The 25,611-nt window shown below is 41.6% G+C and overlaps 1 protein-coding gene across 1 annotated transcript in view; it reads right to left on the bottom strand.

The window, feature by feature from the left end:
- The window catches only part of ptchd4 (patched domain containing 4), a 72,994-nt gene extending 65,653 nt beyond the window's left edge, over positions 1-7,341 (bottom strand). The window contains exon 1 of the mRNA XM_082505292.1: positions 6,310-7,341. Within this exon, the coding sequence (XP_082361418.1) occupies positions 6,310-6,909 (600 nt within the window). The 5' untranslated portion in view covers positions 6,910-7,341. The remainder of the gene's footprint in view (positions 1-6,309) is intronic.
- Positions 7,342-25,611: the final 18,270 nt, after the last annotated feature.

The following is a 25,611-nucleotide window of genomic DNA, read 5'->3' as shown; positions in this document are numbered from 1 at the left end:
TCCATATAAGGTATAAACTTGCAGCTATAGGAATGTACAAAAACATTAAATTACTGTTTTACTGAAGCTGTACCCCACGTTAACACGTTCACATGTTTATATTAAGTGGCACAGCACGATGGCAAGGTAGGAAATGGCACTGAAAAAAAATGTATGTAATAAAGAATGTAATAAACTACCTCACTCTGAAGTGGCAAATGACAGTGAAATGACTCATTCTAATTTAGTGGCTCTTCAGTACTACCATTTATTTTCTTTTAGCATTACATTGATCATTTATGTAGAGCAGTAGCTGTCATTCAGAAAACAGCCTCAAAAGATCTTTTTTTTTCTATTTACTTTTGTGCAACAGCAGATTCTTGTGGCTGTAGGAACTATAATAGGAAAAAGATGAAGGCCAGCAAAGGGAAAAACATGGGGTAGAGGGATTGAACATCCAAAAATCAGCCTCCAGGGCTAAAAACTGAAGCCAGTGCAGTTCCTAAAGTGTCCTCTTGAGTCTAACTGAAAAAGGCAGTCAACCCCCATAGACTGCCAAATTTTAAGTTCATGGGGATTGGAAAACTTTAAAGCAGAAAACAAACAGCCTGATACTAAAATTTGTTATAGCTTGTTTTTCTCTTCCATTTTTTTAGACTTAAAACAACTTGTATTAATCGTATTAAGACTTGAAGAATTATGGATTATTAGAAACATGGTTACTTTGAATCTGTGGTGGGTTCTGAAACATCTGGCTGCAGCTGTTTGCTTATGTGTCACCCCTGCTAATTGAAGTGAACCTTGACTTTTTGACTGTGTGCCTCTTGTTGGTGCCTTTTGAATCATTTTGGATGCAGTTATCTGAAGAATTGCTTCATGTATTATTATTTGTTGTAACAGCCTGTCAGTGTTTCAGTTTTTGGTGAATGAAATTCCAACTACTTTATTTGTATATGACAAAACAATAGTTAGCAGGAATCAGTGTCTGCATGAGGTTTATGGTGACATATTGCTAATATGACGTGTTGCTTTATGTGATATTTAGCACTTGCCTATGTCAATCTACAACACAAATTCTAATACAGCAAAGCAATGAGATCAAATTATGATGATCTTCAATGCCAAAATGATGTCTTTTTTAAAGTACCACATCGGCAGGTACATGGTTTTCCACCTTCTAAAAGAGTGCTTTATCATTCTTTTTGGGAAATGACATGACGCTGAATAAAACGGCTCAATGAAGAGAAAACACAAATTCTAAAACCACGCTGGGCTACAACTTGACATCCAAAAGAAGAATACACTGTCTGTCTATCTAACTGAATATTAGGAGCCAAACAGTCTGTAACAGCGCGATGGATGGCCTCATCACTGTGCTCAGACACTGATGCTGCTCGGATGGCTCTGCTGTGGCAGCTCTTGGAGGAAGTTACAACCCACCATCCTGGAATCCAAGCATGTGATACTCTGAATTTGTGTTCAGTCTGAGCCCACTGTACATGTGCTGCAGATAGAGAAAGTGTAAAGTGGCCTGTACATCACAATGAAATTAACTAGTGGTGTATAAAATGGATATTAGAGTGACTATTTCTGTGTGCCAAAAAGTGATCGTCTGCCAGAAAGTGATTCCCGTCCGCTGGAGCGTGCGCAGCTGCTTAAAGCTGTAGTGCCCAGATTACTTATGTAGACAGCTACTTCCGTGCAACTGATATAAGATGTGGTAAGCTGAACACAGCTTCAACCGTCTGTTTGTTGAAAAATATTAACGCAACCGCACTACATTTTCTTGTTAGTAATGGTAACGGCGTTGTAATGATAGAAAGAGTAATTAGTTAGATTACTTGCCGTTAGTAAAGCCGTTACTTGTAACGCCGTTATTCCCATCACTGGTTAACGGTAGTTGACAAAGACCTGTGGTTCTATGGGAAACTGATCCTCAACTTCTTTGCTGTCCTACCTCTGTAAATACTCTTCTGGTTAGATTTCAGGCCTAGTCACTTTTTCAAGCCACGCTGAACACAATAGTAAGTACATTTTGTAAATTATGGATAACATTAGTGTCCAGCAGGACAGTAAAGCAGCATATGCTTTACCTACTGTAAGCAACAAACTTTGGAGCTGACACGAAACACGAAACTCTAGTTCTTCTACTAGCTACTTGGCTGGCTCCAACAGGAAGTCAATCCTCATAGACTCTGGTATATACTCGTAGCACTTCAAGTTAGGTAGTCAAAGCAGTCTATGCCCACTGCGCAAAGTGACTTGGAGTGACATCTTTTATAAATTGTTTTTGGATGTACAATTTTGGTCCACTGAAGGAATTGTTTATGAATGTTATGTTGCCGTCTGTCTGACCTCTGTGTTACAGGCTACCTATAATCCAAACGTGGCCATTGTGGATGTCTTATTAATATCAAACAACTTAGACATCATTTTTATACTGCTTCTATAGTATCTGCAGTCTAATGTTTCCAGAGGGTGGAGGGCATGTTTTCTGTACAGAGATCAGCAGACATCTTGGAGATGTCTGCTGATCTAATCTTTAGAGAAAGTAGGGTATTTTGTCAACACCATCAGATGTCAACACCATCAGGATTTTTGTCTGACGGTGTTGACCCTTTTTCTAATGATGTTGACAAATGTCACAAAAGTGTGCTATTCACCATTTATATTAAGTTATTTTTTACTAATATTTCAGTCATATTACTTCTTGTGTATTTTACTGATATTTCTGCTTCACGGATGTGTCAAATATTATCAAATTTGCCTTATCTTGAATCTCATTGTGTATGTATACATTATTAATCCTGTAGGAAAATGCTTAGTCCTCTGCATTTAACCCATTCACTCAGTGATGCAGTGGGCAGCTACCAATCCAGGATAGCCTCTGTTTGTTGGATTTGAACGCCCAACCTTTCGATCATGTGGCATCTACTGAGCTAGCTGTCCCCCGAGAGCTATTCTTTAAGTGATGATGTATGAATCCTGCTTCCAGGCCCAAACTACTCTGTGTTTGTTAAGCCTGTTGTGCTGTTAAAATGTTTTAATGCTTTTTATCTTGTTCTATTACATCTGAACAAGCCCCTAAAAACAGCCAGTGATCACTGTCAGCCTAACCATCGGAAACCCTCACGTTAACTTTTATCAAGTGGAAAAAAGTTAGCATTCATCCTCCAGCTTCACTGTGTTTATGTTATGCTAACACAGCTGTGTCGCTAGCGATCACGTAGCACATCACTATATACCAGCTAGCCCAACTTCAGTAACCTGACAATAGTCACTGCTGTTTAGTTTTCTGTCTCCATTTATGTTGGAAGTGGTAGCAGAGCTGGTATATCATGTTCAGGTGGAAACAAGCAATCTAACTTTAACTTTAAATTTCATATATTCTGTTTTCATGGATGCCTGGATGTTACACCTGCTAGTGCAGCCACACTGATCATTTTATTAAAGATGAAAGAATTTAGACAGTTTGTGACTCTCAGTGATGCCGCAGAGTTCCTTTGCTTTGGGATCTGCAGCAGAGTTTGGACCTGGAAATGGCTAATGACATCAAACTTAATGGCTGGATAGCATTTCTATTGCTTAATGCATAATTGTGTTGTGAATATTCATCCTTAATCTGTGAAAAAGCACAAGGTTCAGAAGAATTATAGTAATTAAAAAAATGGTACATTTCAGGCTAGAATAGCAAAGGGGAACCTGTCAGCAGAGGAACGAAAGAGAAGGAACAGGGATGATCAAAAAAGAAAGAGAGAAAAAAATAACAGCCAGCCTGAGTTGAAGAAAGAGTTTTTCATAAAGGAAAGGGAAAGATGGAGAAATAGAGTGAAAGAGGGAAAAATAAAGAACACCAGTGATCTGAAAGGAAGAGAAAAAAGTCAGAAGAGAAGGTTTTGGAAACAAGCACAGAGAGTCTAAAGGAGAGAAAGTCCAGCAAGGTCTAAACACACAACCACAGAGAACTTTAGGAATCAAGGAGTAGTAGGTAGCTGGTGAACTATTAAGATGTAGAACTTGACATGTGCAAAAACAGAATTGTTATGATGTGTCTTGTGATATTACAAAGGTTGTTAAGGTTTAATTGTCATTTTGAAAGAAATAATATCTTGTTTTCTACTAGTGTGTCACCACCGTCAGATTTGTGTCACCACCGTCAGCACCTTGTCAACTCCATAATATGGAGTTTTTGTTTATTTTTCTCTTTTGGAGAACCATATAGTTTCCTCCCTCATGATCTTCCAATAAAAATATGTAATTTTCTCAATAAATGTGTAATTTGCATGTTGCTTAATATGATTGTTTCTTATACAGATTAAATACAAGCTTCTGAAAATATGTATGACTGTAACTCTAATAATAAAAAGCCAAAACAATCTTACTTTTAAATGTGGTATAATTACTTTGAAAACATATGTGCATAAACAATAGAACAGAGAAGCTGCTAATAGTCAAAATAGCTGAAACAACTTAATTTAAAATATATATTTTTGCATTTCTTTGTGTCTGACGGTGTTGACAAAAACCTTGCACTTCTCCAGCAAAAACATAAATTATTAAAAAATGTTACACCTGGGAGATTGTACCAAAACATGGTGAGACAGCCAAAACTTTGTGTAACAATTATATGTAAATATGTTTTTGAAAAATCAAAAATTATATTTTAGAAAATTAAAACCTGTTTTGTCCCTAATCTCAGGAATCACAGATATGACAGATTTAACCTGGTTACAAACAATTAAATTGTTTAATTGAAGCAGATAAACCAGTTAAAAAAACAGGAATATGTAAAATAACAAAAAAAGGTACTGAATAAATCAATAGACTAACACATAATAGATTAATAGATTGTGTTTGTTTATAAATAATTTGTATTCATGCATATCATGTTGATAACACAATACTGATATTTGTAAATAAAAAAATATAACATTTACTAACAATGTAAATTTCTTGCACCTGCCATAGACATCCCCATGACCTCCAAAAGAATTGCCCAGTTGTAAAGTTCAAATGCTGAACGTCTTATTCACGTCCAAGATAGGCCATGGTTGGACGTCCAAATTGTGAACCTAGTTTGGACGCCATATAGATGTCCAGAATTGATCATGGACCAACAGACCCAATATGCACATCTATTCGAAGTCCAATATTTAGGGAGATAGACCTCTCCACCATGTTTGTGCTGTTATAGAGATTTTTATTGGAAATACCTGACAAATACTCAAAGCCAAAGTTTGCAGTTTTAATGAGTGAAATTTCAGAATTAGTCTATTATTTAGTGTTAATTAGCATTTTCTATGTCTGTGCATCGCGGTAGTTATGTTTATTGATATGGCTTGCTAACAAAGCTAGCATTAGCTGATTAGCATGGTTGTGGCCATAATACTAATGCTGACTTGACATTACCAGTTTCAAAACACTAAGATGTCACTAATGTTGACAACCAAAACGCTCAGCTTGAATGTTTACAACAAGTCATTTGCTAACTAATAGATGATGTCAGAGTGATCTGTCCATTTTTTATATCCAGTCTATACTTTGAACCCACAATGCACTCCACTGCCTGCCTTGTGGAGTGACAATACTGCAAAGTGTGCTAATCTCTATCAACAACAAATGGAAATGAATATTCCTTATTGAAAATCATGCAAGAGTGCAGCAGATTTACAGCTCATATATATGTGAGCCTTCTGAGCTCCAATATACCTTAATGTCTACATGTTGCATCTAGAATTCTTTTTTTATGTTGTGGTGGGTGGCCTGTAATAAATACAGCTGCAGATCCAGTACAGGTGAAGCTACAGGCAACCAAGATGGGATACCTGTAAGGCCATAGCTACTGTGGCCAATGATTGTGCAGCCAGGAGGGAGACACTGCATCAAAAAAAAAAGTCATATAGTCAGGATATCCCTGTGTGTGTGTGTGTGTGTGTGTGTGTGTGTGTGTGTGTGTGTGTGTGTGTGTGTGCGTTTGTGATGTGAGTGAGTGAAGGTGGAGGAGCAGATCAGGGCAAGCGGCATGCAGCCAATCAATTCACCTGCACCAAAAAGGGAGGGTGAAAACTGAAAAGCCGGCTGTGTGTGTGTTATGGAGAGGCTTCCCCTTCGCTGGCTGATATATGAGGCACTGTGCAGCCCCAAATTACAGTCTGGTATACAAGTGTTTTCTGTTCATTCAGAAATTATAGCAAGCTCCGAGGGCCAGCCTCAGAGCTTCACATGCTGACTGCTGGGGCTGCTGCTCTGATGGAGATGGGTTTGGGGAGCGTGTATGCGCACGTGAAGGGCCTGGCTGAGAGGGAGAAAGAGAGAAAAAAAAACCCTCACCTTTAATGTTGTGTTCGGATAACTAATGGGCACCTTGTGGAAAGTGCTGTTGGAAAGCACAGCCTGCCTGATGTCTTCGAAGATGGTGATGATATCATCCAGTAGGCAGCGCTTGTCCCTGTGGCTCAAGACGCAGAGGTGCGCGAACGTGAAATTGAATCCCTTGTAATTGACGCGCAGATCCAACACCTGCTTGTGGACCTGCAGGACCTGATCGGCCAGCTCCAGGATGTTCCCCCCGGACTTGGCGAGCAGGATCAGCCTGCCATATCTGCCCGGGGTGTGCAAATCCGAGTACAGCTTGTGCTTTGACTGGTCGATTTGAAACAAGCTGTTAGCGAGACTCCGCTCGATCTTGGCGAGGCTGTGAGTCGGGGCGACCAGTACCTCCAGGTCCGTCTCCGGCTTGAATCGGCTCAGCACTGTAGATCCGAAAATGATGGTGAGCACCGCAGGGACGGTGAGGAAGAAAACGGGATGTCTGCTAACGAATAAGCCCAGCCAGTAGAACGAAGCCTTGAGCCCTCTGTGTATCACTTGCCGCAGCATCCTCCACAAAATCCAGCTTGCAGATGCCCCGTGTCCTCCGATGAAGCACATGTGACATCAGACTCCGTTCCCCGGCTTAGTACAATTCGTAAGAGAATTACACCAGGCTACAACACCATGCACACACTCTTACATGCACACACGCTTACACACTCTCACACACACGCACTCGCACACCTGGAAAACAGCACTGCAGCAATTCGCGGCAAGGCGGGCTAACGCGCGCGCGCGCACGCACATACACGCACGCATACTCAGACAGTCACAAAATCATAGTGCGTGAGCCGAACGAGACGAGTCCACGATGTCTGATCTCAAGCCATTCCGCCTGCGTGTGATGGAGAGAATGCTGCGAGTCTCCTGCTCTGCACCGGCTGCAGTAGCAGCGACGAGCCGCGGCAGTGGGATGTGCATGTGTGTGTGAGTATGTGTGTGTATGCCTTCTGTCTGCCTCTACAGCTCTCACACCAGCGGTGGCGCCTGATTTATGTACTTAACTGTAACCATGTGGCGGGGTTGAAGAGGAAGGATGGATGTGGCGGGAGGGAGGAGAGGGGTGACCCGTGGTTATTTTTGGGAACCGGGGAGGCAACATGATAGTTGTGAAATGCTCCCGCAGGTGGCTGAATGACCAGCAGCACTTGGAGAAATGAGTCAGTGTTAGCTTCATGAATGGGGAAAACCCAACTTGTGCAGTGCTTCACGCTGAGTGGTTTGTGCAGGCCAGGCATGGTGGTGTAAATGGATCATTCAGCACAGACCTCCCTGATGTTTTTTTTTAAAGTATGTCTTTGTAAGTTGTCCAGTTATTCACGTTCATATTGCCAAAATCCTCCACAATTTAAATGGACATTTGAGAAGTGCATAAAGATATTTCTTGATATATCTTTATATTTGGATGGACACTAACATGGACTGCAGTTCTCAGAAATGACCTTGATTCATCCTTTTCTTAGAATTGGTATAGACATGCTAAAGGGAGCAAAGGTCCAACAAGACCAAATGGCAGGTTGTCTTGGTAAATTAATTGGTTCCTGTGTAGGGCTTTTCTACTCCACTGAAGCACTCTTTAAACAACATGCCTCATTCACAAAAACACTTTTTTCTATGCCTAAGTGCTTTATATTTAACATTCACACACAGTTACAATCGATGGTTTAGTATCTTGCCAAAGGATGCTTTGGCATGCATCCTGGAGCAACAGCCAGGAATTAAACCACCAACCTTCCAACCAGCCAATAACCTGCGCTAGTTCCTGCCATCTCAGATCTTAGGGCGACAGTTATCTCTCAAGGACTTAATATTGTAGATGCTGGTGCATCAAGACATCTGTGCCAAAGGAAACCATGTGTATAATCATGAGACGCAGGTGCCATGGCATTATTTTTTTTTGGCGCAGTATTAGAACTCGTCACAGCAAATTTCAATGAATGCACCTGCTCTTCAGTGGCGCAATCCCAATCTGCAAACTCACAGAATCTGAGGTTCATTCCTGCCAAATGTATGGGGCCTGTCCTACTCTCAAGTCTTCAAGTGCATATGGGCACTCATGAGTCAGCATATACTGCAAACCTTCCCTTAGTACTTGTCCAGAGATCTTAGTGACATTAGTTATTTTTCAATATATCCTGCCCCCCACAAAATGTACACAAACCAGAAAAGGATTATATAGTTTACCAGCACCAACTGGCACTTAGACTACAAAAATGGGAAAATTAATATGAAGTGGTTTTTTTTTTTTATTCAAACAAACATGAATCTTTGAGATCTAGTAACAGGAACCTGAGTAGAGTTGTGATCGTGGATGTGATCGTTGCTATTCTCTCCATATAAAACACAGTCACACAAAAGGCTGTTTATTAACAAAAGAATATATATACTAATAGGAGGCTGTTGATTATGACTCTTAGCATATGATGTCTACTTCTGTAACAGCAAACCCATAGCATAGAGTTCATGTGCATGGTGGTGTGGTGGTTAGTGCAGTTGCCTTATTTCAAGAAGGTCCTGGGTTTGAATCCGCATCTGACTGGGGCTTTTCTGTGTGATATTCACATGTTCTCCACATCTCCACATATAGCGTAGTAGCGTAGGCTCCACTTCCCCCTCCCCCACCTAGTATTCCTGAATTGGAGAAGATTAATTAACTGATTGATGGACAGTGTGAAGAATAGTAACACTATGTCTGTGGAGCAGATGACATCTGTGGTAATTTAGAACACCTTTTACTTAAGCTTATGTCCATAGACACACTGGAACAATTCCAAATTGGGTTCTATACCCCCCACTCAATGACAAGTGTGACTTTGTGTGGAGTCTGACTTGCTGGTAAAGGAGTCTCTTAATGTAAATGTACAGTAGTAAGCTTTAAGACACCCATTAATATAGCAGAAAGAGGAACTTCTGATCAGCATATGTAACATGGGCTACAATAGGTGTAGACCTGTTTGTGAGAGTACTTTGTAATCCAGTTCTAATCAGGACGTTTGTTTCAGAGAAGGCTGGATAATTTCTGTCCATTTGTGGGAACAGCACTAGCTAGTGGTGTTCTGTCAGGACAAGAAAGGCTTGACAAATCTAAAAATAGATATTAATAAAAGGTACCAAAGCAAATCAATCGCTCCCTCATCTTGGACAGTGTTGTCATAAAACGTCTCGCCTGTTTGCATCTATCCTTTACATTACTGCCATCTTGTAGCCACAGTTGGCTATTGCGCTGAAAGCTGCACTTGTTTTGTGTTCATAGGAAACTGCAGCTGTCTCAATTCTGGACAATCTGAGTCCAGGAGCATTTTCTGGTGATTGCACTTGTACATTGTGGATAAACTTCTGATCTTTCACGGTTAATTGATGGGAGATCAGTCTGCAAGACAAGCTTCTGCTGGCTCAGCTTTCATTGCTCTGAGGTCAGTTACGTTATGCCCTTTGTGTGGAAACACAGCTAGCATTAGCAAGTGAAAGAGCTTTAGCGATTTATCACTGTAACAGAGGAGCTTCATCTTCGTGAACAGCTTGTACAACATGTGTGATGTAGAGAATGGAGTCTGAAAAAGTTATTATTAACTAAGATAATACATTAGCAATAAAATCTGTGACAATAATAGAAAGATGATTGCAGCTCTGACCATTCTATCTAAGTAGGCAAGTTGATCAGGTCAAAGCTTTTTTCAGATTAGGATCTATTAAAAAATTGTCCTAATGTAATATGTTTAACCAACAATTTTTCCAACACTCCGCCTTTATTTTTCATTCATATTTTAATCCCCACTGTAGATATGGACAATTTCCCATGTCATAGACTGGCCAAGCTTTTTAATTCAGGTGATTTTTTAATTATATTATCAATCAAAAACTGTAGAATCAAAAGTGTTAAGGTTTTTGCAGAAGAGTTTACACTGGACAATTTTCTTTTCTTTTTTTTTCCTTTTGTTTTGCAATTTGAGTAAATCCTAGCCAAAGTCTACTTTAGTGTCTGCTGTTAGTGCCATGCTTAAAATGTTTTTTCATTGAAGTTATGCCACACCTGGATTCATCTCAATGAGAAACGATGGAACTAAGGCACTTTGAGCACACTAGACAACCCCTGAAACAAAGGTATAGAAATACATTTCTATAGAGTCTATCTAGTATTTCTCCACTTACAGTTTTTTCTGATTGCTTAAGCACATTTATTGTAACTATTGGCTAATTTTGCAAAACTCTTCACACAAATAAGAAAACCTGTCACCCAATAATCAAAACATTGTAGTTCTCTTGCAAAAGCAAACACAGCTAGATTAACTCTTCACACCTTCGTAAAAATGGTGTTTCCGTATCAAACAGTACACACAAGCCAACATCTACTAAGCACACAATGCGCCAACTGCACACTGATGGTATGAATACAAAACACATCTGGCTTTTGCTTTCTCTGTGCACAAGGTAGGCTATGTCAGTTTGAGCTCATACTTCTGTCATAGATCCATAAGCATAGAGGGATCCAAACTTCAAGTACTGGTGTTTATTCAAACACATCAAAACAAACACAAGTGTTCATTTCCAAGTATAGGATTATTTGCAATCGCCATAATGACTATATGGGTTACTTGGTCTGCAGTGAACATGCTTCCTCTGCCCCAGCATCTGGTCATCTAGCAATTCTGTAAAGTAACAATTTCAGTATTTTTACATCAATGGTATTGGTGTGTTTCTCATTGGCATATGGCAGTGCTACAAGTCTTTGTGCGAAGTGACTGTACTAACCGATTCTCATTTCAAGATGTCCTTATGGTACTTGCTACAGTGTAGCGGCTCGAGTTAGGCTGGACCCGTTGGCCAGCTACCCTCAGGATCATTCCACGGTTGATTACATGGTCCACTATTGTAGCTCTGATGTCATCAGCAATTCTATTTCTTACTCTTCCTACCCTTCCTCTCCCCCCTCCTCATCTTCCTCTCCCCCCTCCTCGTCTTCCTCTTGCTCCTCCTTGTCCTTGTCGTCCTCTTCATCCTACTTCTTCACCTCCACGTCCTCTTCCTCGGCCTCCTCTACTTCTCACTCTTTCTGCTCCCTCCATTGTACTCCGCACACACAGCTTACCTGTATTATAGTGCTTAGGCTGATTGCAAAGTGAACTAATTATCTAGAAAAGTTTTCACATGTGAAAGTGTGCCAGACAGTTGGCAAGTTAGTGTTAATGATAGCCATACATGTGTATACTTTTGCTAGGAGTGTGTTGGAAATTTGGTAATTGAGTGTTGTGCAGTGAATTGTGCCTACAGTTTTGCAAAGTGTGTGTTACAAAATTGCAAACTGAGTGCAAAGCAGTTTTTGTGCTTTTAGTTTTGCAAACTCAGTGAGTGGTTTTGCTATAAGTCTGAATAGTTTTCGAGATTGTGCTACAGGAATCACAGTTAGGGTTTAAGCATTCAGAAAAAACTGTAATTGCTACTCTGCTACTGGCATGCTGATCATCAGTTTGGGATAATTAAATGTTTCCGTTATTCACTGATGGCTGATGGACCATCATGAAACAAGGGGACAAATTTGAAGAATATGGTTGTAATCGTGGAAGCAGAAAATAATGTAATTCAGCAAATCCTGGATCCAAGGGCTCAACTGATAGATTTTACAGTTTTTGCTCATTGCTTGAACACTATAAACCCATGCTTAGACTAAAGTAACACAACTTGAAGCTTTTGTTACCATACCCCAAACACATGTACCCATACCTTAAACAAAAGTGCTGCTTTGCACTCTGGTTGCAATTATGCAACACACATGGTCCTGCATACTACACTCTATTTCATACATAAGACACTTCGTTCAAAAATGAAATTTCAGGGTGCCATTTGGAAAACACATGTATCCAAAATACAAAACACATCGGGTAATTGCAACCACTCAAATATACACCTGAAGGCACTTACTTGCAAAACTGAACACCAATTAGCCAACCACAAAAAGCCCTCAGTTTAGCCATTTCAAGAACTTTGCAAGCATGGATGGAGGGAGAGCAAGAGGAAGAGGAGGAGGGGGTCAAAGAGGCCATGCACGGACCCATATTTCTGATGATATAAGAGCAACTTTGGTGGACCATGTCATCAACCACGGCCTGACTATGAGGGAAGCTGGGCAGAGAGTCCACCCACATCTAAGCCGCTTCACAGTGGCATCTGTAATACAGTTTTTTCTGAATGCTTAAACCCTAACTGTGATTCCTGTAGCACAATCTCTAAAACTATTCAGACTTATAGCAAAACCACTCACTGAGTTTGCAAAACTAAAAGCACAAAAACTGCTTTGCACTCAGTTTGCAATTTTGTAACACACACTTTGCAAAACTGTAGGCACAATTCACTGCACAACACTCAATTACCAAATTTCCAACACACTCCTAGCAAAAGTATACACATGTATGGCTATCATTAACACTAATTTGCCAACTGTCTGGCACACTTTCACATGTGAAAACTTTTTTAGATAATTCGTTCACTTTGCAATCTGCCTAAGCACTATAATACAGGTAAGCTGTGTGTGCGGAGTACAATGGAGGGAGCAGAAAGAGTGAGAAGAAGAGGAGGCCGAGGAAGAGGACGTGGAGGTGAAGAAGTAGGATGAAGAGGATGACAAGGACAAGGAGGAGCAAGAGGAAAATGAGGAGGGGGGAGAGGAAAATGAGGAGGGGGGAGAGGAAGGGTAGGAAGAGTAAGAAATAGAATTACTGATGACATCAGAGCTACAATAGTGGACCATGTAATCAACCGTGGAATGACCCTGAGGGTAGCTGGCCAACGGGTCCAGCCTAACTCGAGCCGCTACACTGTAGCAAGTACCATAGGGACATCTTGAAATGAGAATCGGTTAGTACAGTCACTTCGCACAAAGACTTGTAGCACTGCCATATGCCAATGAGAAACACACCAATACCATTGATGTAAAAATACTGAAATTGTTACTTTACAGAATTGCTAGATGACCAGATGCTGGGGGCAGAGGAAGCATGTTCACTGCAGACCAAGTAACCCATATAGTCATTATGGCGATTGCAAATAATCCTATACTTGGAAATGAACACTTGTGTTTGTTTTGATGTGTTTGAATAAACACCAGTACTTGAAGTTTGGATCCCTCTATGCTTATGGATCTATGACAGAAGTATGAGCTCAAACTGACATAGCCTACCTTGTGCACAGAGAAAGCAAAAGCCAGATGTGTTTTGTATTCATACCATCAGTGTGCAGTTGGCGCATTGTGTGCTTAGTAGATGATGGCTTGTGTGTACTGTTTGATACGGAAACACCACTTTTACGAAGGTGTGAAGAGTTAGTCTAGCTGTGTTCGCTTTTGCAAGAGAACTACAATGTTTTGATGATTGGGTGACAGGTTTTCTTATTTGTGTGAAGAGTTTTGCAAAATTAGCCAATAGTTACAAAAAATGTGCTTAAGCAATCAGAAAAAACTGTAAGAAAATTCCGACTAGAAAACAGGTCTGTCTTCATCTCACTGCCTTCTACTCTACTCAGATGGTTTTCATAGTACTGTTCTAAAGTTACCATATCAAGTGTACAGGGTATTGCAGGGTGCTAATGCTGCTTTTGCAGCCAAAGTGGTAGTTTCTGTGAAACATACCATGATTACTTATATTGAAGTACAGTGTTGTACAGTGGATGATACAGTATATACAGTGAAGTACTGTAAGAAAAATAAGCAAACCGATGACAATATGTGGTTGTATTTCTCTAGAATGACTCGAAGACCTTCTGGGGGAGGACGCCAACACCTGTTCACACAACGGCAGGAACTTGCTGTTGTGGACCTAGTGAGGGCAGACAATGCCATCCGTCTCCACCAGCTACGACGGAAAATACTTGCAGACAGGCGAGTGTTCAGCAACATAGACCATGTGAGCATCACCACCATCAGACGCATCTTGGGTAAACACAGCATCACCATGAAGCAGCTCTACAGAGTCCCATTCGAGAGGAACAGTGACAGGGTCAAAGGACTTCGAGCTGAATATGTACGGGTACGTGTAACTGTCCCTTACATTTACAATAGAGTATTGGTGAAGTCCAGTAGCAGCTGAATATGTACCATATCAGTACCACTTGGATCTATTCTGAGAGCTACACAGGTACCTGTGTGATGGGGTGAGGGTGCTGTATGTGTAGCACTGTAGTACAGTGATATGTTCCCCTTTTTTTCAGAGAATCTTGGCCATGGATGGAGCTGCACAGCCTCATGAATACATTTTCATTGATGAAGCTGGATTCGACCTGAGCAAAACAAGACGACGGGGTCGTAATGTAATTGGCCAAAGGGCAATTGTGCACGTCCCAGGGCAGCGCGGGGGAAACATCACATTATGTGCCGCCATATGCCTTCGAGGGCTTCTGCACCATCATGCAATACTAGGTCCATACAATAGCCAGCACATACTCACATTTCTAGATGCTCTCCATGATATAGTTGTACAGAACAGACCAGATCAGCCCAGGTTTGTGGTGATATGGGATAATGTCAGTTTCCATCGGGCTGCTCTGGTCCAGGCCTGGTTCTCCAACCACAGTCAACTTGAAGTGGTATGCTTTTGCCCCCTTACTCACCATTTTTAAACCCTATAGAGGAATTTTTTTCGGCTTGGAGATGGCGTGTATATGACCGCCAACTACATGCCTGCATGCCTCTTCTGCAGGCAATGGAACAGGCCTGCGGCAACATTCAGGTGACAGCAATCCATGGATGGTTTTGACATGGAAGAGGATATTTTCCCCGGTGCCTAGCGGGAGAAGACATTGCTTGCGATGTTGATGAGGTCCTGTGGCCAGACCCCAACAGACGGCGGGATCCATGAGCCCACGTATGCACAATTGTCATGATTTTTTGTTTACAGTATAGTGTTTTTTCTATTACTGTATTATGGTTTTTTTTTTGGTTTTTTTTTTTTTGCTTTATCTGAATTCATAGTACTGCAATGTACAATATTGAGTAGGTCTATTTGCTTTTTTGGTTGTTTGCAAATGTGTCTCCTGAAAATATGCCTTCTGAATGAACAATGGAAATCAAAGACTGCAGTGCTTTATATAAAGTAGACTAGTGTGTTCCTCCTGCTCTGTAAGTGTTTGCATATGATGCAAGTATGTGTCATTTTGTCAACAGAGTTACATTTTGACAAAGGAATGTTAGGTTTTGATAGCAGAGTTTAGGTTTTGAGAGTAGAGTTTCAATTTGGTGCAGATGTGAATGGTATATTTCCCAGTGTTGTGTCATGTTTACTTGTGTTTAGGGTTTTGGCACAATGAGCAAAGTTTTGCAAAATGTGTTCAGGCAACGGGCAAAAACTGTAAAACATAGACAAATATAAAACAGACAAAAATGTGTCAAAATTACTACCAAGTGCTTGACTGGCCAGCCAATCCGCCTCTATGACCTGAAGCCCATAGAGAATCTGTGGGGCATTGTCCAGAGGAAGGACATCTGAGCCAAAAATCAAAAGTGACCTGGGCTTCAATAACATCTTAGCAATATGAGATAAACAACCTATCCTATTTTGACACACTCAGCTCAGATATACAAAATTGGGGCTAGTAATGGTTGCTAGTAGCATAATTTAAATAATAAATTCCAGAATGTAATAACACTAGCAAAGAGTATAAATAATGCTAAAACATCCCAAAAGATCTATAAATGGACTGGAATTCACACCACTTCCTCTAATTAGGAAAAAAATACCACTACTTCTACTAAAATATTAATAACTATAATTATCTTTGTCACGGCGGGGTGCGTCGGTGTGTTTGTTGGAGCGGACCCAAAAGCAGACACTGGAGGCAAGGAGCTGGTTTGCAAACTGAAGGCGAGCCTTTATTTCGGCTGAAAACATGAAACTATGAAACACCAAGCATAACTATGATAAACTATGACGAACCTATGACTGACCATGATAACAAAAGGTAAAACTATGACTGTGACTAGATGACATGAGGGAAATTCGCAGACATCCTGACAATGAACAGTAAGAGACAAAGGACTTAAATACACACATGAGGTGATCAGGGGGAGTGGAGACACATGAGGAAACAGCTGACTAGGATGAACATAACGATGCACAGGAAATGTAAACTAAAACACAACGACATGAAAACTGGACTTTCAAAATAAACAGGAAAACATGACAAGACACATCTCCAAAAGTTGATTCTGTTCATCTGGACGTAGCGTTTTGTGGGAGAAATGTAGTTGGCGGTCATATACACGCCATCTCCAAGCCGAAAAAAATTCCTCTATAGGGTTTAAAAATGGTGAGTAAGGGGGCAAGTATACCACTTCAAATTGATTGTGGTTGGAGAACCAGGCCTGGACCAGAGCAGCCCGATGGAAACTGACATTATCCCATATCACCACAAACCTGGGCTGATCTGGTCTGTTCTGTACAACTATATCATGGAGAGCATCTAGAAATGTGAGTATGTGCTGGCTATTGTATGGACCTAGTATTGCATGATGGTGCAGAAGCCCTCGAAGGCATATGGCGGCACATAATGTGATGTTTCCCCCGCGCTGCCCTGGGACGTGCACAATTGCCCTTTGGCCAATTACATTACGACCCCGTCGTCTTGTTTTGCTCAGGTCGAATCCAGCTTCATCAATGAAAATGTATTCATGAGGCTGTGCAGCTCCATCCATGGCCAAGATTCTCTGAAAAAAAGGGGATCATATCAGAATCAGAATCAGAATCAGAAACTTTATTGTCATTGTCATGAGAACAACGAAATTAAGAATGGTCCCCGATCATTGCATCATCCCTAGCAATATCAAAATATAAATAAAACAATAAAATTCAATAAATAAAATAGATAGAATACTTAAAATACTAATAAGATATAACAGTAAAACATTCACATACATTCCCACACACATGCTTCAGACCGTGCATAGATTAACACAAGAGTGGCGTGATGGACATTTTTTTGTAGTATTCAGATGTGTTATTGCAGTTGGATAACAGCTGTGTTTGAGTCTATTAGTCCTTGCTCTGATTGCCCTGTACCGTCTGCCTGAGGGCAACAGTTCGAACAGGGAGTGGCCAGGATGTGAGGTGTCTTTTATGATGTTTTGGGCCTTTTTAAAACAGTGGGCGTTGTGTAGAACTTCCAGTGTGGGGAGAGGGCAGCCAGTGATCTTTTGGGCGGTGTTAATGATCCCTTGGAGTGCTTTCCTCTGAGCCCCTGTGCAGCTAGTGTACCAGATGCATATGCAGTAAGTTAGAACACTCTCAATGGTGGCTCTGTAGAAGGACACCAGCAGTCTCTGTGTGATGTTATTCCTCCTGAGAATTCTCAGGAAGTACAGTCTCTGTTGGGCCTTTTTCAGCAGCTCGGAGGTGTTCACACTCCAGGAAAGGTTCTCCTCTATATTGACTCCCAGGAAGCGGAAGCTTGCCACCCTTTCTACACAGTCCCCATTTATGAATAGTGGTTGGATCTCTGCCTTTTTCCTTCTGAAGTCTATTATGAGTTCTTTGGTTTTTGAAGTGTTGAGGAGGAGGTTATTGGCCTTACACCATGACGTCAGCTGCTCCACCTCGTCTCTGTACGTAGACTCGTCTCCCTTGGAAATGAGCCCCACCACTGTGGTGTCATCTGCAAATTTCACAAAGATGTTGCTGTGGTGGCGAGGAGTGCAGTCGTGTGTGTAGAGAGAGTAGAGCAGTGGACTGAGCACACAGCCCTGGGGTGAGCCAGTGCTGAGACTCAGGGCTGAGGATGTGTGATGGCCAACTCTGACTCTCTGTCTACGGCCCGAGAGGAAGCTATTGATCCACATGCAGGTGCTGTATGGAAGCCCCAGGTCTTGTAGCTTGGCCACCAGTTTGTGTGGAAGGATGGTGTTAAAAGCTGAGCAGTAATCCACGAAGAGCATCCGCACATAGCTACCATGCTCTTCCAGGTGAGTTAATGCAGCATGGAGTGCTGTGGCTACAGCGTCTTCCGTGGATCGGTTTGCTCTGTAGGCAAACTGGTGTGGATCCAGGCTGCGGGGCAGGGCTGCTGTGATGTGTCTGCGGACCAGCTTCTCAAAGCATTTCATTACCACTGGGGTGAGTGCCACTGGTCTGTAGTCATTCAGGCCGGTGATGTGGGGCTTCTTAGGCAAGGGGACTATGGTGGAGGACTTCAGGCAGAGTGGGACAGTCGCCTGTGCGAGGGATTTGTTGAAAATCCTGGTGAAGATCCCAGCCAGCTGTCCTGCACAATCCCTCAATATTCGACCTGGCACACCATCAGGACCCGCCGCCTTCCTCGGGTTAACAGCCTGCAGCATGCGCCTCACCTCGTGCTCTTCCAGGGTGAGGGTGGTGCTGCTATGGGTGGCGTGTTGCTGCTGTGGCTCCAATACCTCCGGTACCCTGGTCTCAAAGCGGGCAAAGAAGATATTCAGCTCCTCTGCCAGCTCCAGGTCACCGTCCGCAGCTCCGAGATTGATCTTATATCACTGTACTACAGTGCTACACATACAGCACCCTCACCCCATCACACAGGTACCTGTGTAGCTCTCAGAATAGATCCAAGTGGTACTGATATGGTACATATTCAGCTGCTACTGGACTTCACCAATACTCTATTGTAAATGTAAGGGACAGTTACACGTACCCGTACATATTCAGCTCGAAGTCCTTTGACCCTGTCACTGTTCCTCTCGAATGGGACTCTGTAGAGCTGCTTCATGGTGATGCTGTGTTTACCCAAGATGCGTCTGATGGTGGTGATGCTCACATGGTCTATGTTGCTGAACACTCGCCTGTCTGCAAGTATTTTCCGTCGTAGCTGGTGGAGACGGATGGCATTGTCTACCCTCACTAGGTCCACAACGGCAAGTTCCTGCTGTTGTGTGAACAGGCATTGCCGTCCTCCCCCAGAAGGTCTTCGAGTCATTCTGGAGAAATACAACGACATATTGTCATCGGTTTGCTTATTTTTCTTACAGTACTTTACTGTATGTACTGTGTCATCCACTGTACAACACTGTACTTCAATATAAGGAATCAGCCACTTTGGCTGCAAAAGGAGCATTAGCACCCCGTACACTTGATATGGTAATGTGATATACTGTAGAACAGTGCTATAAAACCATCTGAGTAGAGCAGAAGGTATGGAGGTGAAGACATACCTGTTTTCTAGTCGGAATGTTCGTATTACAGATGCCACTGTGAAGCGGCTTAGATGTGGGTGGACTCTCTGCCCAGCTTCCCTCATAGTCAGGCCATGGTTGATGACATGGTCCACCAAAGTTGCTCTTATTTCATCAGAAATATGGGTCCGTGCATGGCCTCTTCGGCCTCCTCCTCCTCTTCCTCCTCCTCCTCTACCTCTACCTCTTCCTCTTCCTCTTCCTCTTGCTCTCCCTCCATCCATGCTTGCAAAGTTCTTGAAATGGCTACGCTGAGGGCTTTTTGTAGTTGGCTAATTGGTGTTCGGTTTTGCAAGTAAGTGCCTTCAGGTGTGTATTTGAGTGGTTGCAATTACCCGATGTGTTTTGTATTTTGGATACATGTGTTTTCCGAATGGCACCCTGAAATTTCATTTTGTGAGCGAAGTGTCTTATGTATGAAATGGAGTGTAGCATGCAGGACCATGTGTGTTGCATAAAGGAGTAGGTGTGTTGCATAATTGGAACTGGGGTGCAAAGCAGCGCTTTTGTTTAAGGTAGGGGTACATGTGTTTGAGGTATGGTAACAAAAGCTACAACTTGTGTTACTTTAGTCTAGGCATGGGTTCATGGTGTTCAAGCAACGGGCAAAAACTGTAAATGATACACGGCGGTCCCTGCCCGTTAGACCAGCACGAATCTCTGCAAACGTTTGAAGAAAAATATCTCCTTAGAATTTTGGGGCATTTCAAAAATATTTTCATAGTAGAAACTATTGTTGAGGACTTGAGAAGAACAGCCTAGCCTATTGTGACACACTATCAGCTCATCCATAGTAGCCCTCAGAAAAGACCTTCATCTAATCACAAAAAGAGCTCATAGCTGAGTCAGAAAGAAATGGGGCACAAGACATATTTGTATCATATCATATGTGTTGCCCTTTGAGGCAAGGTCTTTTCAAATTTAGCCACTCTGTGTCATCCCATTGGAGATATAGTGCATTATGTTAATGCTGTTGTATGCATCAGTAAAGCAGGAATTCCCTTGTGTACCCACAGCATACATGCTTTATGACTTACTGGCCTAAGTGGGTGGGGAAAATACCATGTACGTATTCTTTTCTCCTTCCAAAGCAGTAAATTCTCCCCTGTGGAAGGGCTTAATTAAAGGCCACACATTGACCACATTCCATTTAGCCTGTGACTGGATGCCAAGCAATTACCATTTAAAAACAAAGTCTCTGGTTATTTGGGAGAGCATCGGTACTGGTAAATCTTTGTTATGTGTTGCAGAGTGGGTTACAGTGAGTTTTATTAATCTATTGACACATCAGGGATTATATCTCTCTTTTTTCTATTTCCAAGATTGCAAAAAAAATCTTTTCTTCTGAAGAGTACCTTCATTTACATATTCGGCATTTGGTTAGGGCTCCTTTACAGTGAATAACTGCATCTATATTGTATTAAAATGATGAGCTTCTGGCACTGCTGAGCTGTTATTGAAGCCCAGGTTGTTTCTGATCTTCCTCTAAAAAAAGTCCTGGTTGATGCTATGCTGACTTGATAAAACACTGTGGGCCAACAAATAATCATCATAGTCATCACAGACTACAGAACCTTCACACTGAACTTCAAAGCCTCTCCGTTCTTCCTCCAGACAAAAGGAGCCGAGTTACAAAAGAAATGTAAAATTCACTTTCATGTGAAACCAAGACTTTGGACCCCGGTACAACAATCCAATCCTTTTTCTCCATAGCCTATGTAAGATGCTTCTGTCGTTATCTATGCTTCCAGAGTGGTTTGATATCAGGAATGTGACAGTTCTACCCCACTTCCTGAAGATGTGTGTAGGTGCATGATATGATATTGTCGTGTTGGAGTTGTTCCCAGATCATCATACTAAATGTTGTTCCAGGATCAACATTGCAAGTGACCAATCAGAATGTTGTGACGTCATACTTTTGCGACTTCAGGAAAAAACGCCGTAAAACCAAAGACTGTACTTAACACTTAGAGTCCCCCGAGAGCAGCAGTGCCCTGCCTTCTACCTTTCTACCTTTAAAACCCGCCTTCCAGCCAAATAGCTGGTAGGCTTTTAGCTAGGCTTTAGATTCAGCCAAGTGGAAGCTAAATTGTCTAGTCATTCATATGTAAATTAGGTTGTTATCTGGGAATTCTGGAGGGGAGTGGGGGTGTGTGAATGAGCGGGTGGGGGAGCTGCTAAAAGCTGTGAACTTCCTTTTGTGTTCGTCTTGATGCATTCTCAATCATCCAGGGAAATAAATCTCCAAAAGTCACCAACTTGGAGTGTTTCAGTTTGCCATCTTAGGGAGAAATCAACACACATGGGTGTATTTCCTTTGTTGCTGAGATTTATTGATAAAAACAGTACAAAAAACCAACCATTTGTACACATATTGTACAAATGGTTTTAAAGGTAGAAAAGCCAAATGGCTGCTCTCGGGGGACTCTAAGTTTAAGCTGCGAGAAACCGCTTCTGTCTGCCGATCAACGGACCCTAACCCTAAACCTAACCATAACCCTTTAATAAACGGTAAGCAGAATTGATATTGTCCTTGCAACATTGGAATTTCATAAATGCACGAATGGCTTGGCGCGCAAAAGAATAACGTCACAACAATGTGATTGGTCACTTGCGATGTTGAACCTGGAACAACATTTTCATGATGATCTGGTAACAACACCAACACGACGATATCAGATCATCTACGGGCGATCGTGGCTCAAGAGTTGGGAGTTCGCCTTGTAATCGGAAGGTTGCCGGTTCGAGCTTCGGCTTGGACAGTCTCGGTCGTTGTGTCCTTGGGCAAGACACTTCACCCGTTGCCTACTGGTGGTGGTCAGAGGGCCCGGTGGCGCCAGTGTCCGGCAGCCTCGCCTCTGTCAGTGCGCCCCAGGGTGGCTGTGGCTACAATGTAGCTTGCCATCACCAGTGTGTGAATGCGTGTGTGAATGGGTGGATGACTGGATATGTAAAGCGCTTTGGGGTCCTTAGGTACTAGTAAAGCGCTATATAAATACAGGCCATTTACCATTCATGTGTAGGTAGTCACTCTTAAAGCACTGACACTAGTCACTAAAGCCCTTGTAAAGCTCTCCCAAGTTCTTGAACCAACTTTTCCAAACAAACATCCAAAAATTTCAAAAACAAAGTAAGCAGCAATGATCAAAAGGTCAAGTGGATAAAAACCTTTATTAAATTAATCAGGGATTTTCCCTTTACATAAAAACATCATACAAAAGCGCTTTACGTACATGTTAAAAAAGTTCCATATTTTTCATCAGCCATCCAATGCACAAATGAGAGGCAGTAGTAGCTACAGTCATTTATAACCTTGTCTAGCAGTAACTGAGACATAACATGAGGTTCGAGTCCTCCACGCCAGCCACTCCTAGGGAAAGCCCAGCAGCACTGAACAAAACTACTGAGCAGCAGTTTTTTTTGGCTTCAAAGGGGAGCAATGCCAAAAGAACAAAACAATTTCTAATGATCCCTGTTTTCCCTAACAGAAAATAAAAGGCAAAGAAATGACAGTTCTTTAAACTAGGCTTCTAACCAACAAACAAAAAAGGCTTCTCACTACTACTGAACTGCTACAAGGTGTTCCATATGTAGAGTGGTATTTACGGATCACTATTTACAAAGACTATCTACAAAATGCTTTCATGTAATAAGAAATATATCTGGAGTACAACTCAGCTTTCAAAATTCCCTTCTATTCAGGCTTTACACACAAACACTGAATGCTACTAACAAATGTCTGGCTCTGTGTTGGCTGCTTTGTTGGGTGTTGCATGTATTTTGTCCTGTCTCAGAGCGTTCTCACTCCCGAGGTGTAACATGTCGACGTTTTGTCACGTCCCACGGCGTTCCTGAGGAATGTTGTGGAGTGGAATGAAGCTAGGAGTTAGAGTCTCCTTACCGTTTGGAACGGTAGTCTGCGCTTTTTTGGTCAGGAGAAGTTGGACTTCGGGCGTGTAACTTTAACTTAAAACTTCGGGGTAAGCCTTGGCTGGGAAACGCCAAAAAATAGAGCTTCAGGCAAAGTTTGGGTTGGTTGACGCTTTTAAATTGAGTTGTTAGGGACTTTAGAGATGAGGCCAGAAACTGTTGGACAGATACTGGTTAATTGATTACAAAAAAGTTGGACTTTTTCGGTGGGACCGTTAACTTAAATTTGTCGAAATTGTGTAGGCGCTAAAGCTGACAGATCTGGCAGTAGTTGTAAATATAAGACGTCTTTGTAATATAAAGTGAGAGGAGGCTGTGTGTCGAGTCAGTAATGCACTGACTGTCTGCTGCTATTTTTAGATGGTGTGTGTGAGTGTGAAAATGCAAATGAGTAAGTAGTGAACTGTTTAAACCACAGTTGGTTTTACAAATACTGCTGCAAACATTGTTGAGTGTGTGTTTAAGATGCCATTTATGTTTATTAGAGGACTATAAATAAAGTTTTGAGTTGCCGTAGTGGATGTATAGTAATTGACTGAGTTTGGATGTAGATATATAAATATATTGAGTGCACTGTATATATTTAAGACTAACACATTACTTTCAGTAGTAACTTTTCTCCAGCATTAGTTGCTGGTGTGGTTTATTTTTTCAATTTCTTGTGTGTGCGGTGAGAATTAATGGAGGTTTCAATTTTTCGTTTGTTTGTTTTTGACTTGCTCTTTCTGATTATGACAAGCATGTCTAAAATACTCTTAGGAAAGTGTGTTTTGAGTTATATTCCTCAACTCTGGTCACAGTTTAAGTGTGAATGCGGTGACTAGAAGGTTTTGAATGAGGAATAAAGGTGTGAGAGGTATTTCTTTGGTTATGTAAAGTAGGATGTTTTAAAGTTTGAAAGTGTTTTTAATTTGAGAGAGGCATGAGTGATGTTATAAGAGTTTGAGTTTCTTTTTCTTTCAGTTCAAGAACGCATAAGTACATACACTTGGTACACCCGTTTACTCTTTGACTTTATTAAAACAGACGGTGTATTTGAGTCTGAATTTCAGTAATTGTATGTTGATATGGTAATTTAGTTTATGTTAGGTGAAGGAGATCTCTGCGTCTTGCAGGATTAAAAGTGAGCACGTTGAAGGTTGTGATGTGAATGCTGTGAGTACTCGATTTGAATGATTCTGTGTGATTTGAACAAAATAATAAATAACTAATAATAATAACTCATAGGCGAGTGTGTGAACAGAGGAAGTCTGCAGAGTGTGTGTGCGTGAAATAAGGGTGTATTGTTTTTACATCAAGATTTAGTAGAACTAAAGTAGAACGTTACAAACAGATAAAAAAAAAGTAAAATGAAGAGAGAAAATAACTGACAATCACATTAATGAATAGAAAACATACATACACAAAGTGCCATATGTGAAATTATTCGAGGAAAGAATCAGAAGCGAGATAGTTTAATATAAGATGCAATGAAGGAAGCAGCTTACACTCCTTTAATTTCCAGAGCCAGTGTGTTCCCTGCCCTGCCCACCTGGGCCCCGTATCAGGCGAGTATGGAAGGCTGGATAGCCCATGACGGGTAAGATCCCACCTCGAAACCCTGGGACAACCTAAGGCAGGCACAGTCACGATTACTCGGCCTCACTCAGTCCCTGTGAGCTCAGACTCACTGGTGAGATGAAGTGAAGAAGACGGGACCTCACGGGTAAAGCCGCTGGGCTGAGGCAGAGGGGGAGAGTGGCAAGTGGAGCCCTGACTTCTGGCTGAGGAGCAGGAATGCTGTTAATAAGGTGGGAACTTAAAATTTGGGTTAGCAAATTTGGGAAAGAGAACTGACGGCTTAAGTGGAGAATTGTGCAGGAGTCGGACACACTGCAAAAGCAACATATGCAAATTCACATACACAAACAGAAAATGCATTAACCTTAAAAAGACAAGACAAGCTCATGGAGATTAATGCATAGACACTGATTAAACCTGGCTTAGAACACAAGATATGCAATGAAGATCAGCTTGCTACTTATATGAGTGGTAGAATGGTGTGACTGGTTAATAGAATACATTTGAGTTTGTAGTTGAGGAATAACTCAAAGAAGCTATATGACAAAGGGAGTTATGAAAATAAAAGTGATTAAAGTAGTTTTAAAAAG

Source organism: Aulonocara stuartgranti, assembly GCF_965226115.1.
Source record: "Aulonocara stuartgranti genome assembly, chromosome: 15".
Taxonomy (NCBI): domain Eukaryota; kingdom Metazoa; phylum Chordata; class Actinopteri; order Cichliformes; family Cichlidae; genus Aulonocara; species Aulonocara stuartgranti.
This window is presented reverse-complemented; position numbering and strand designations above follow the sequence as displayed.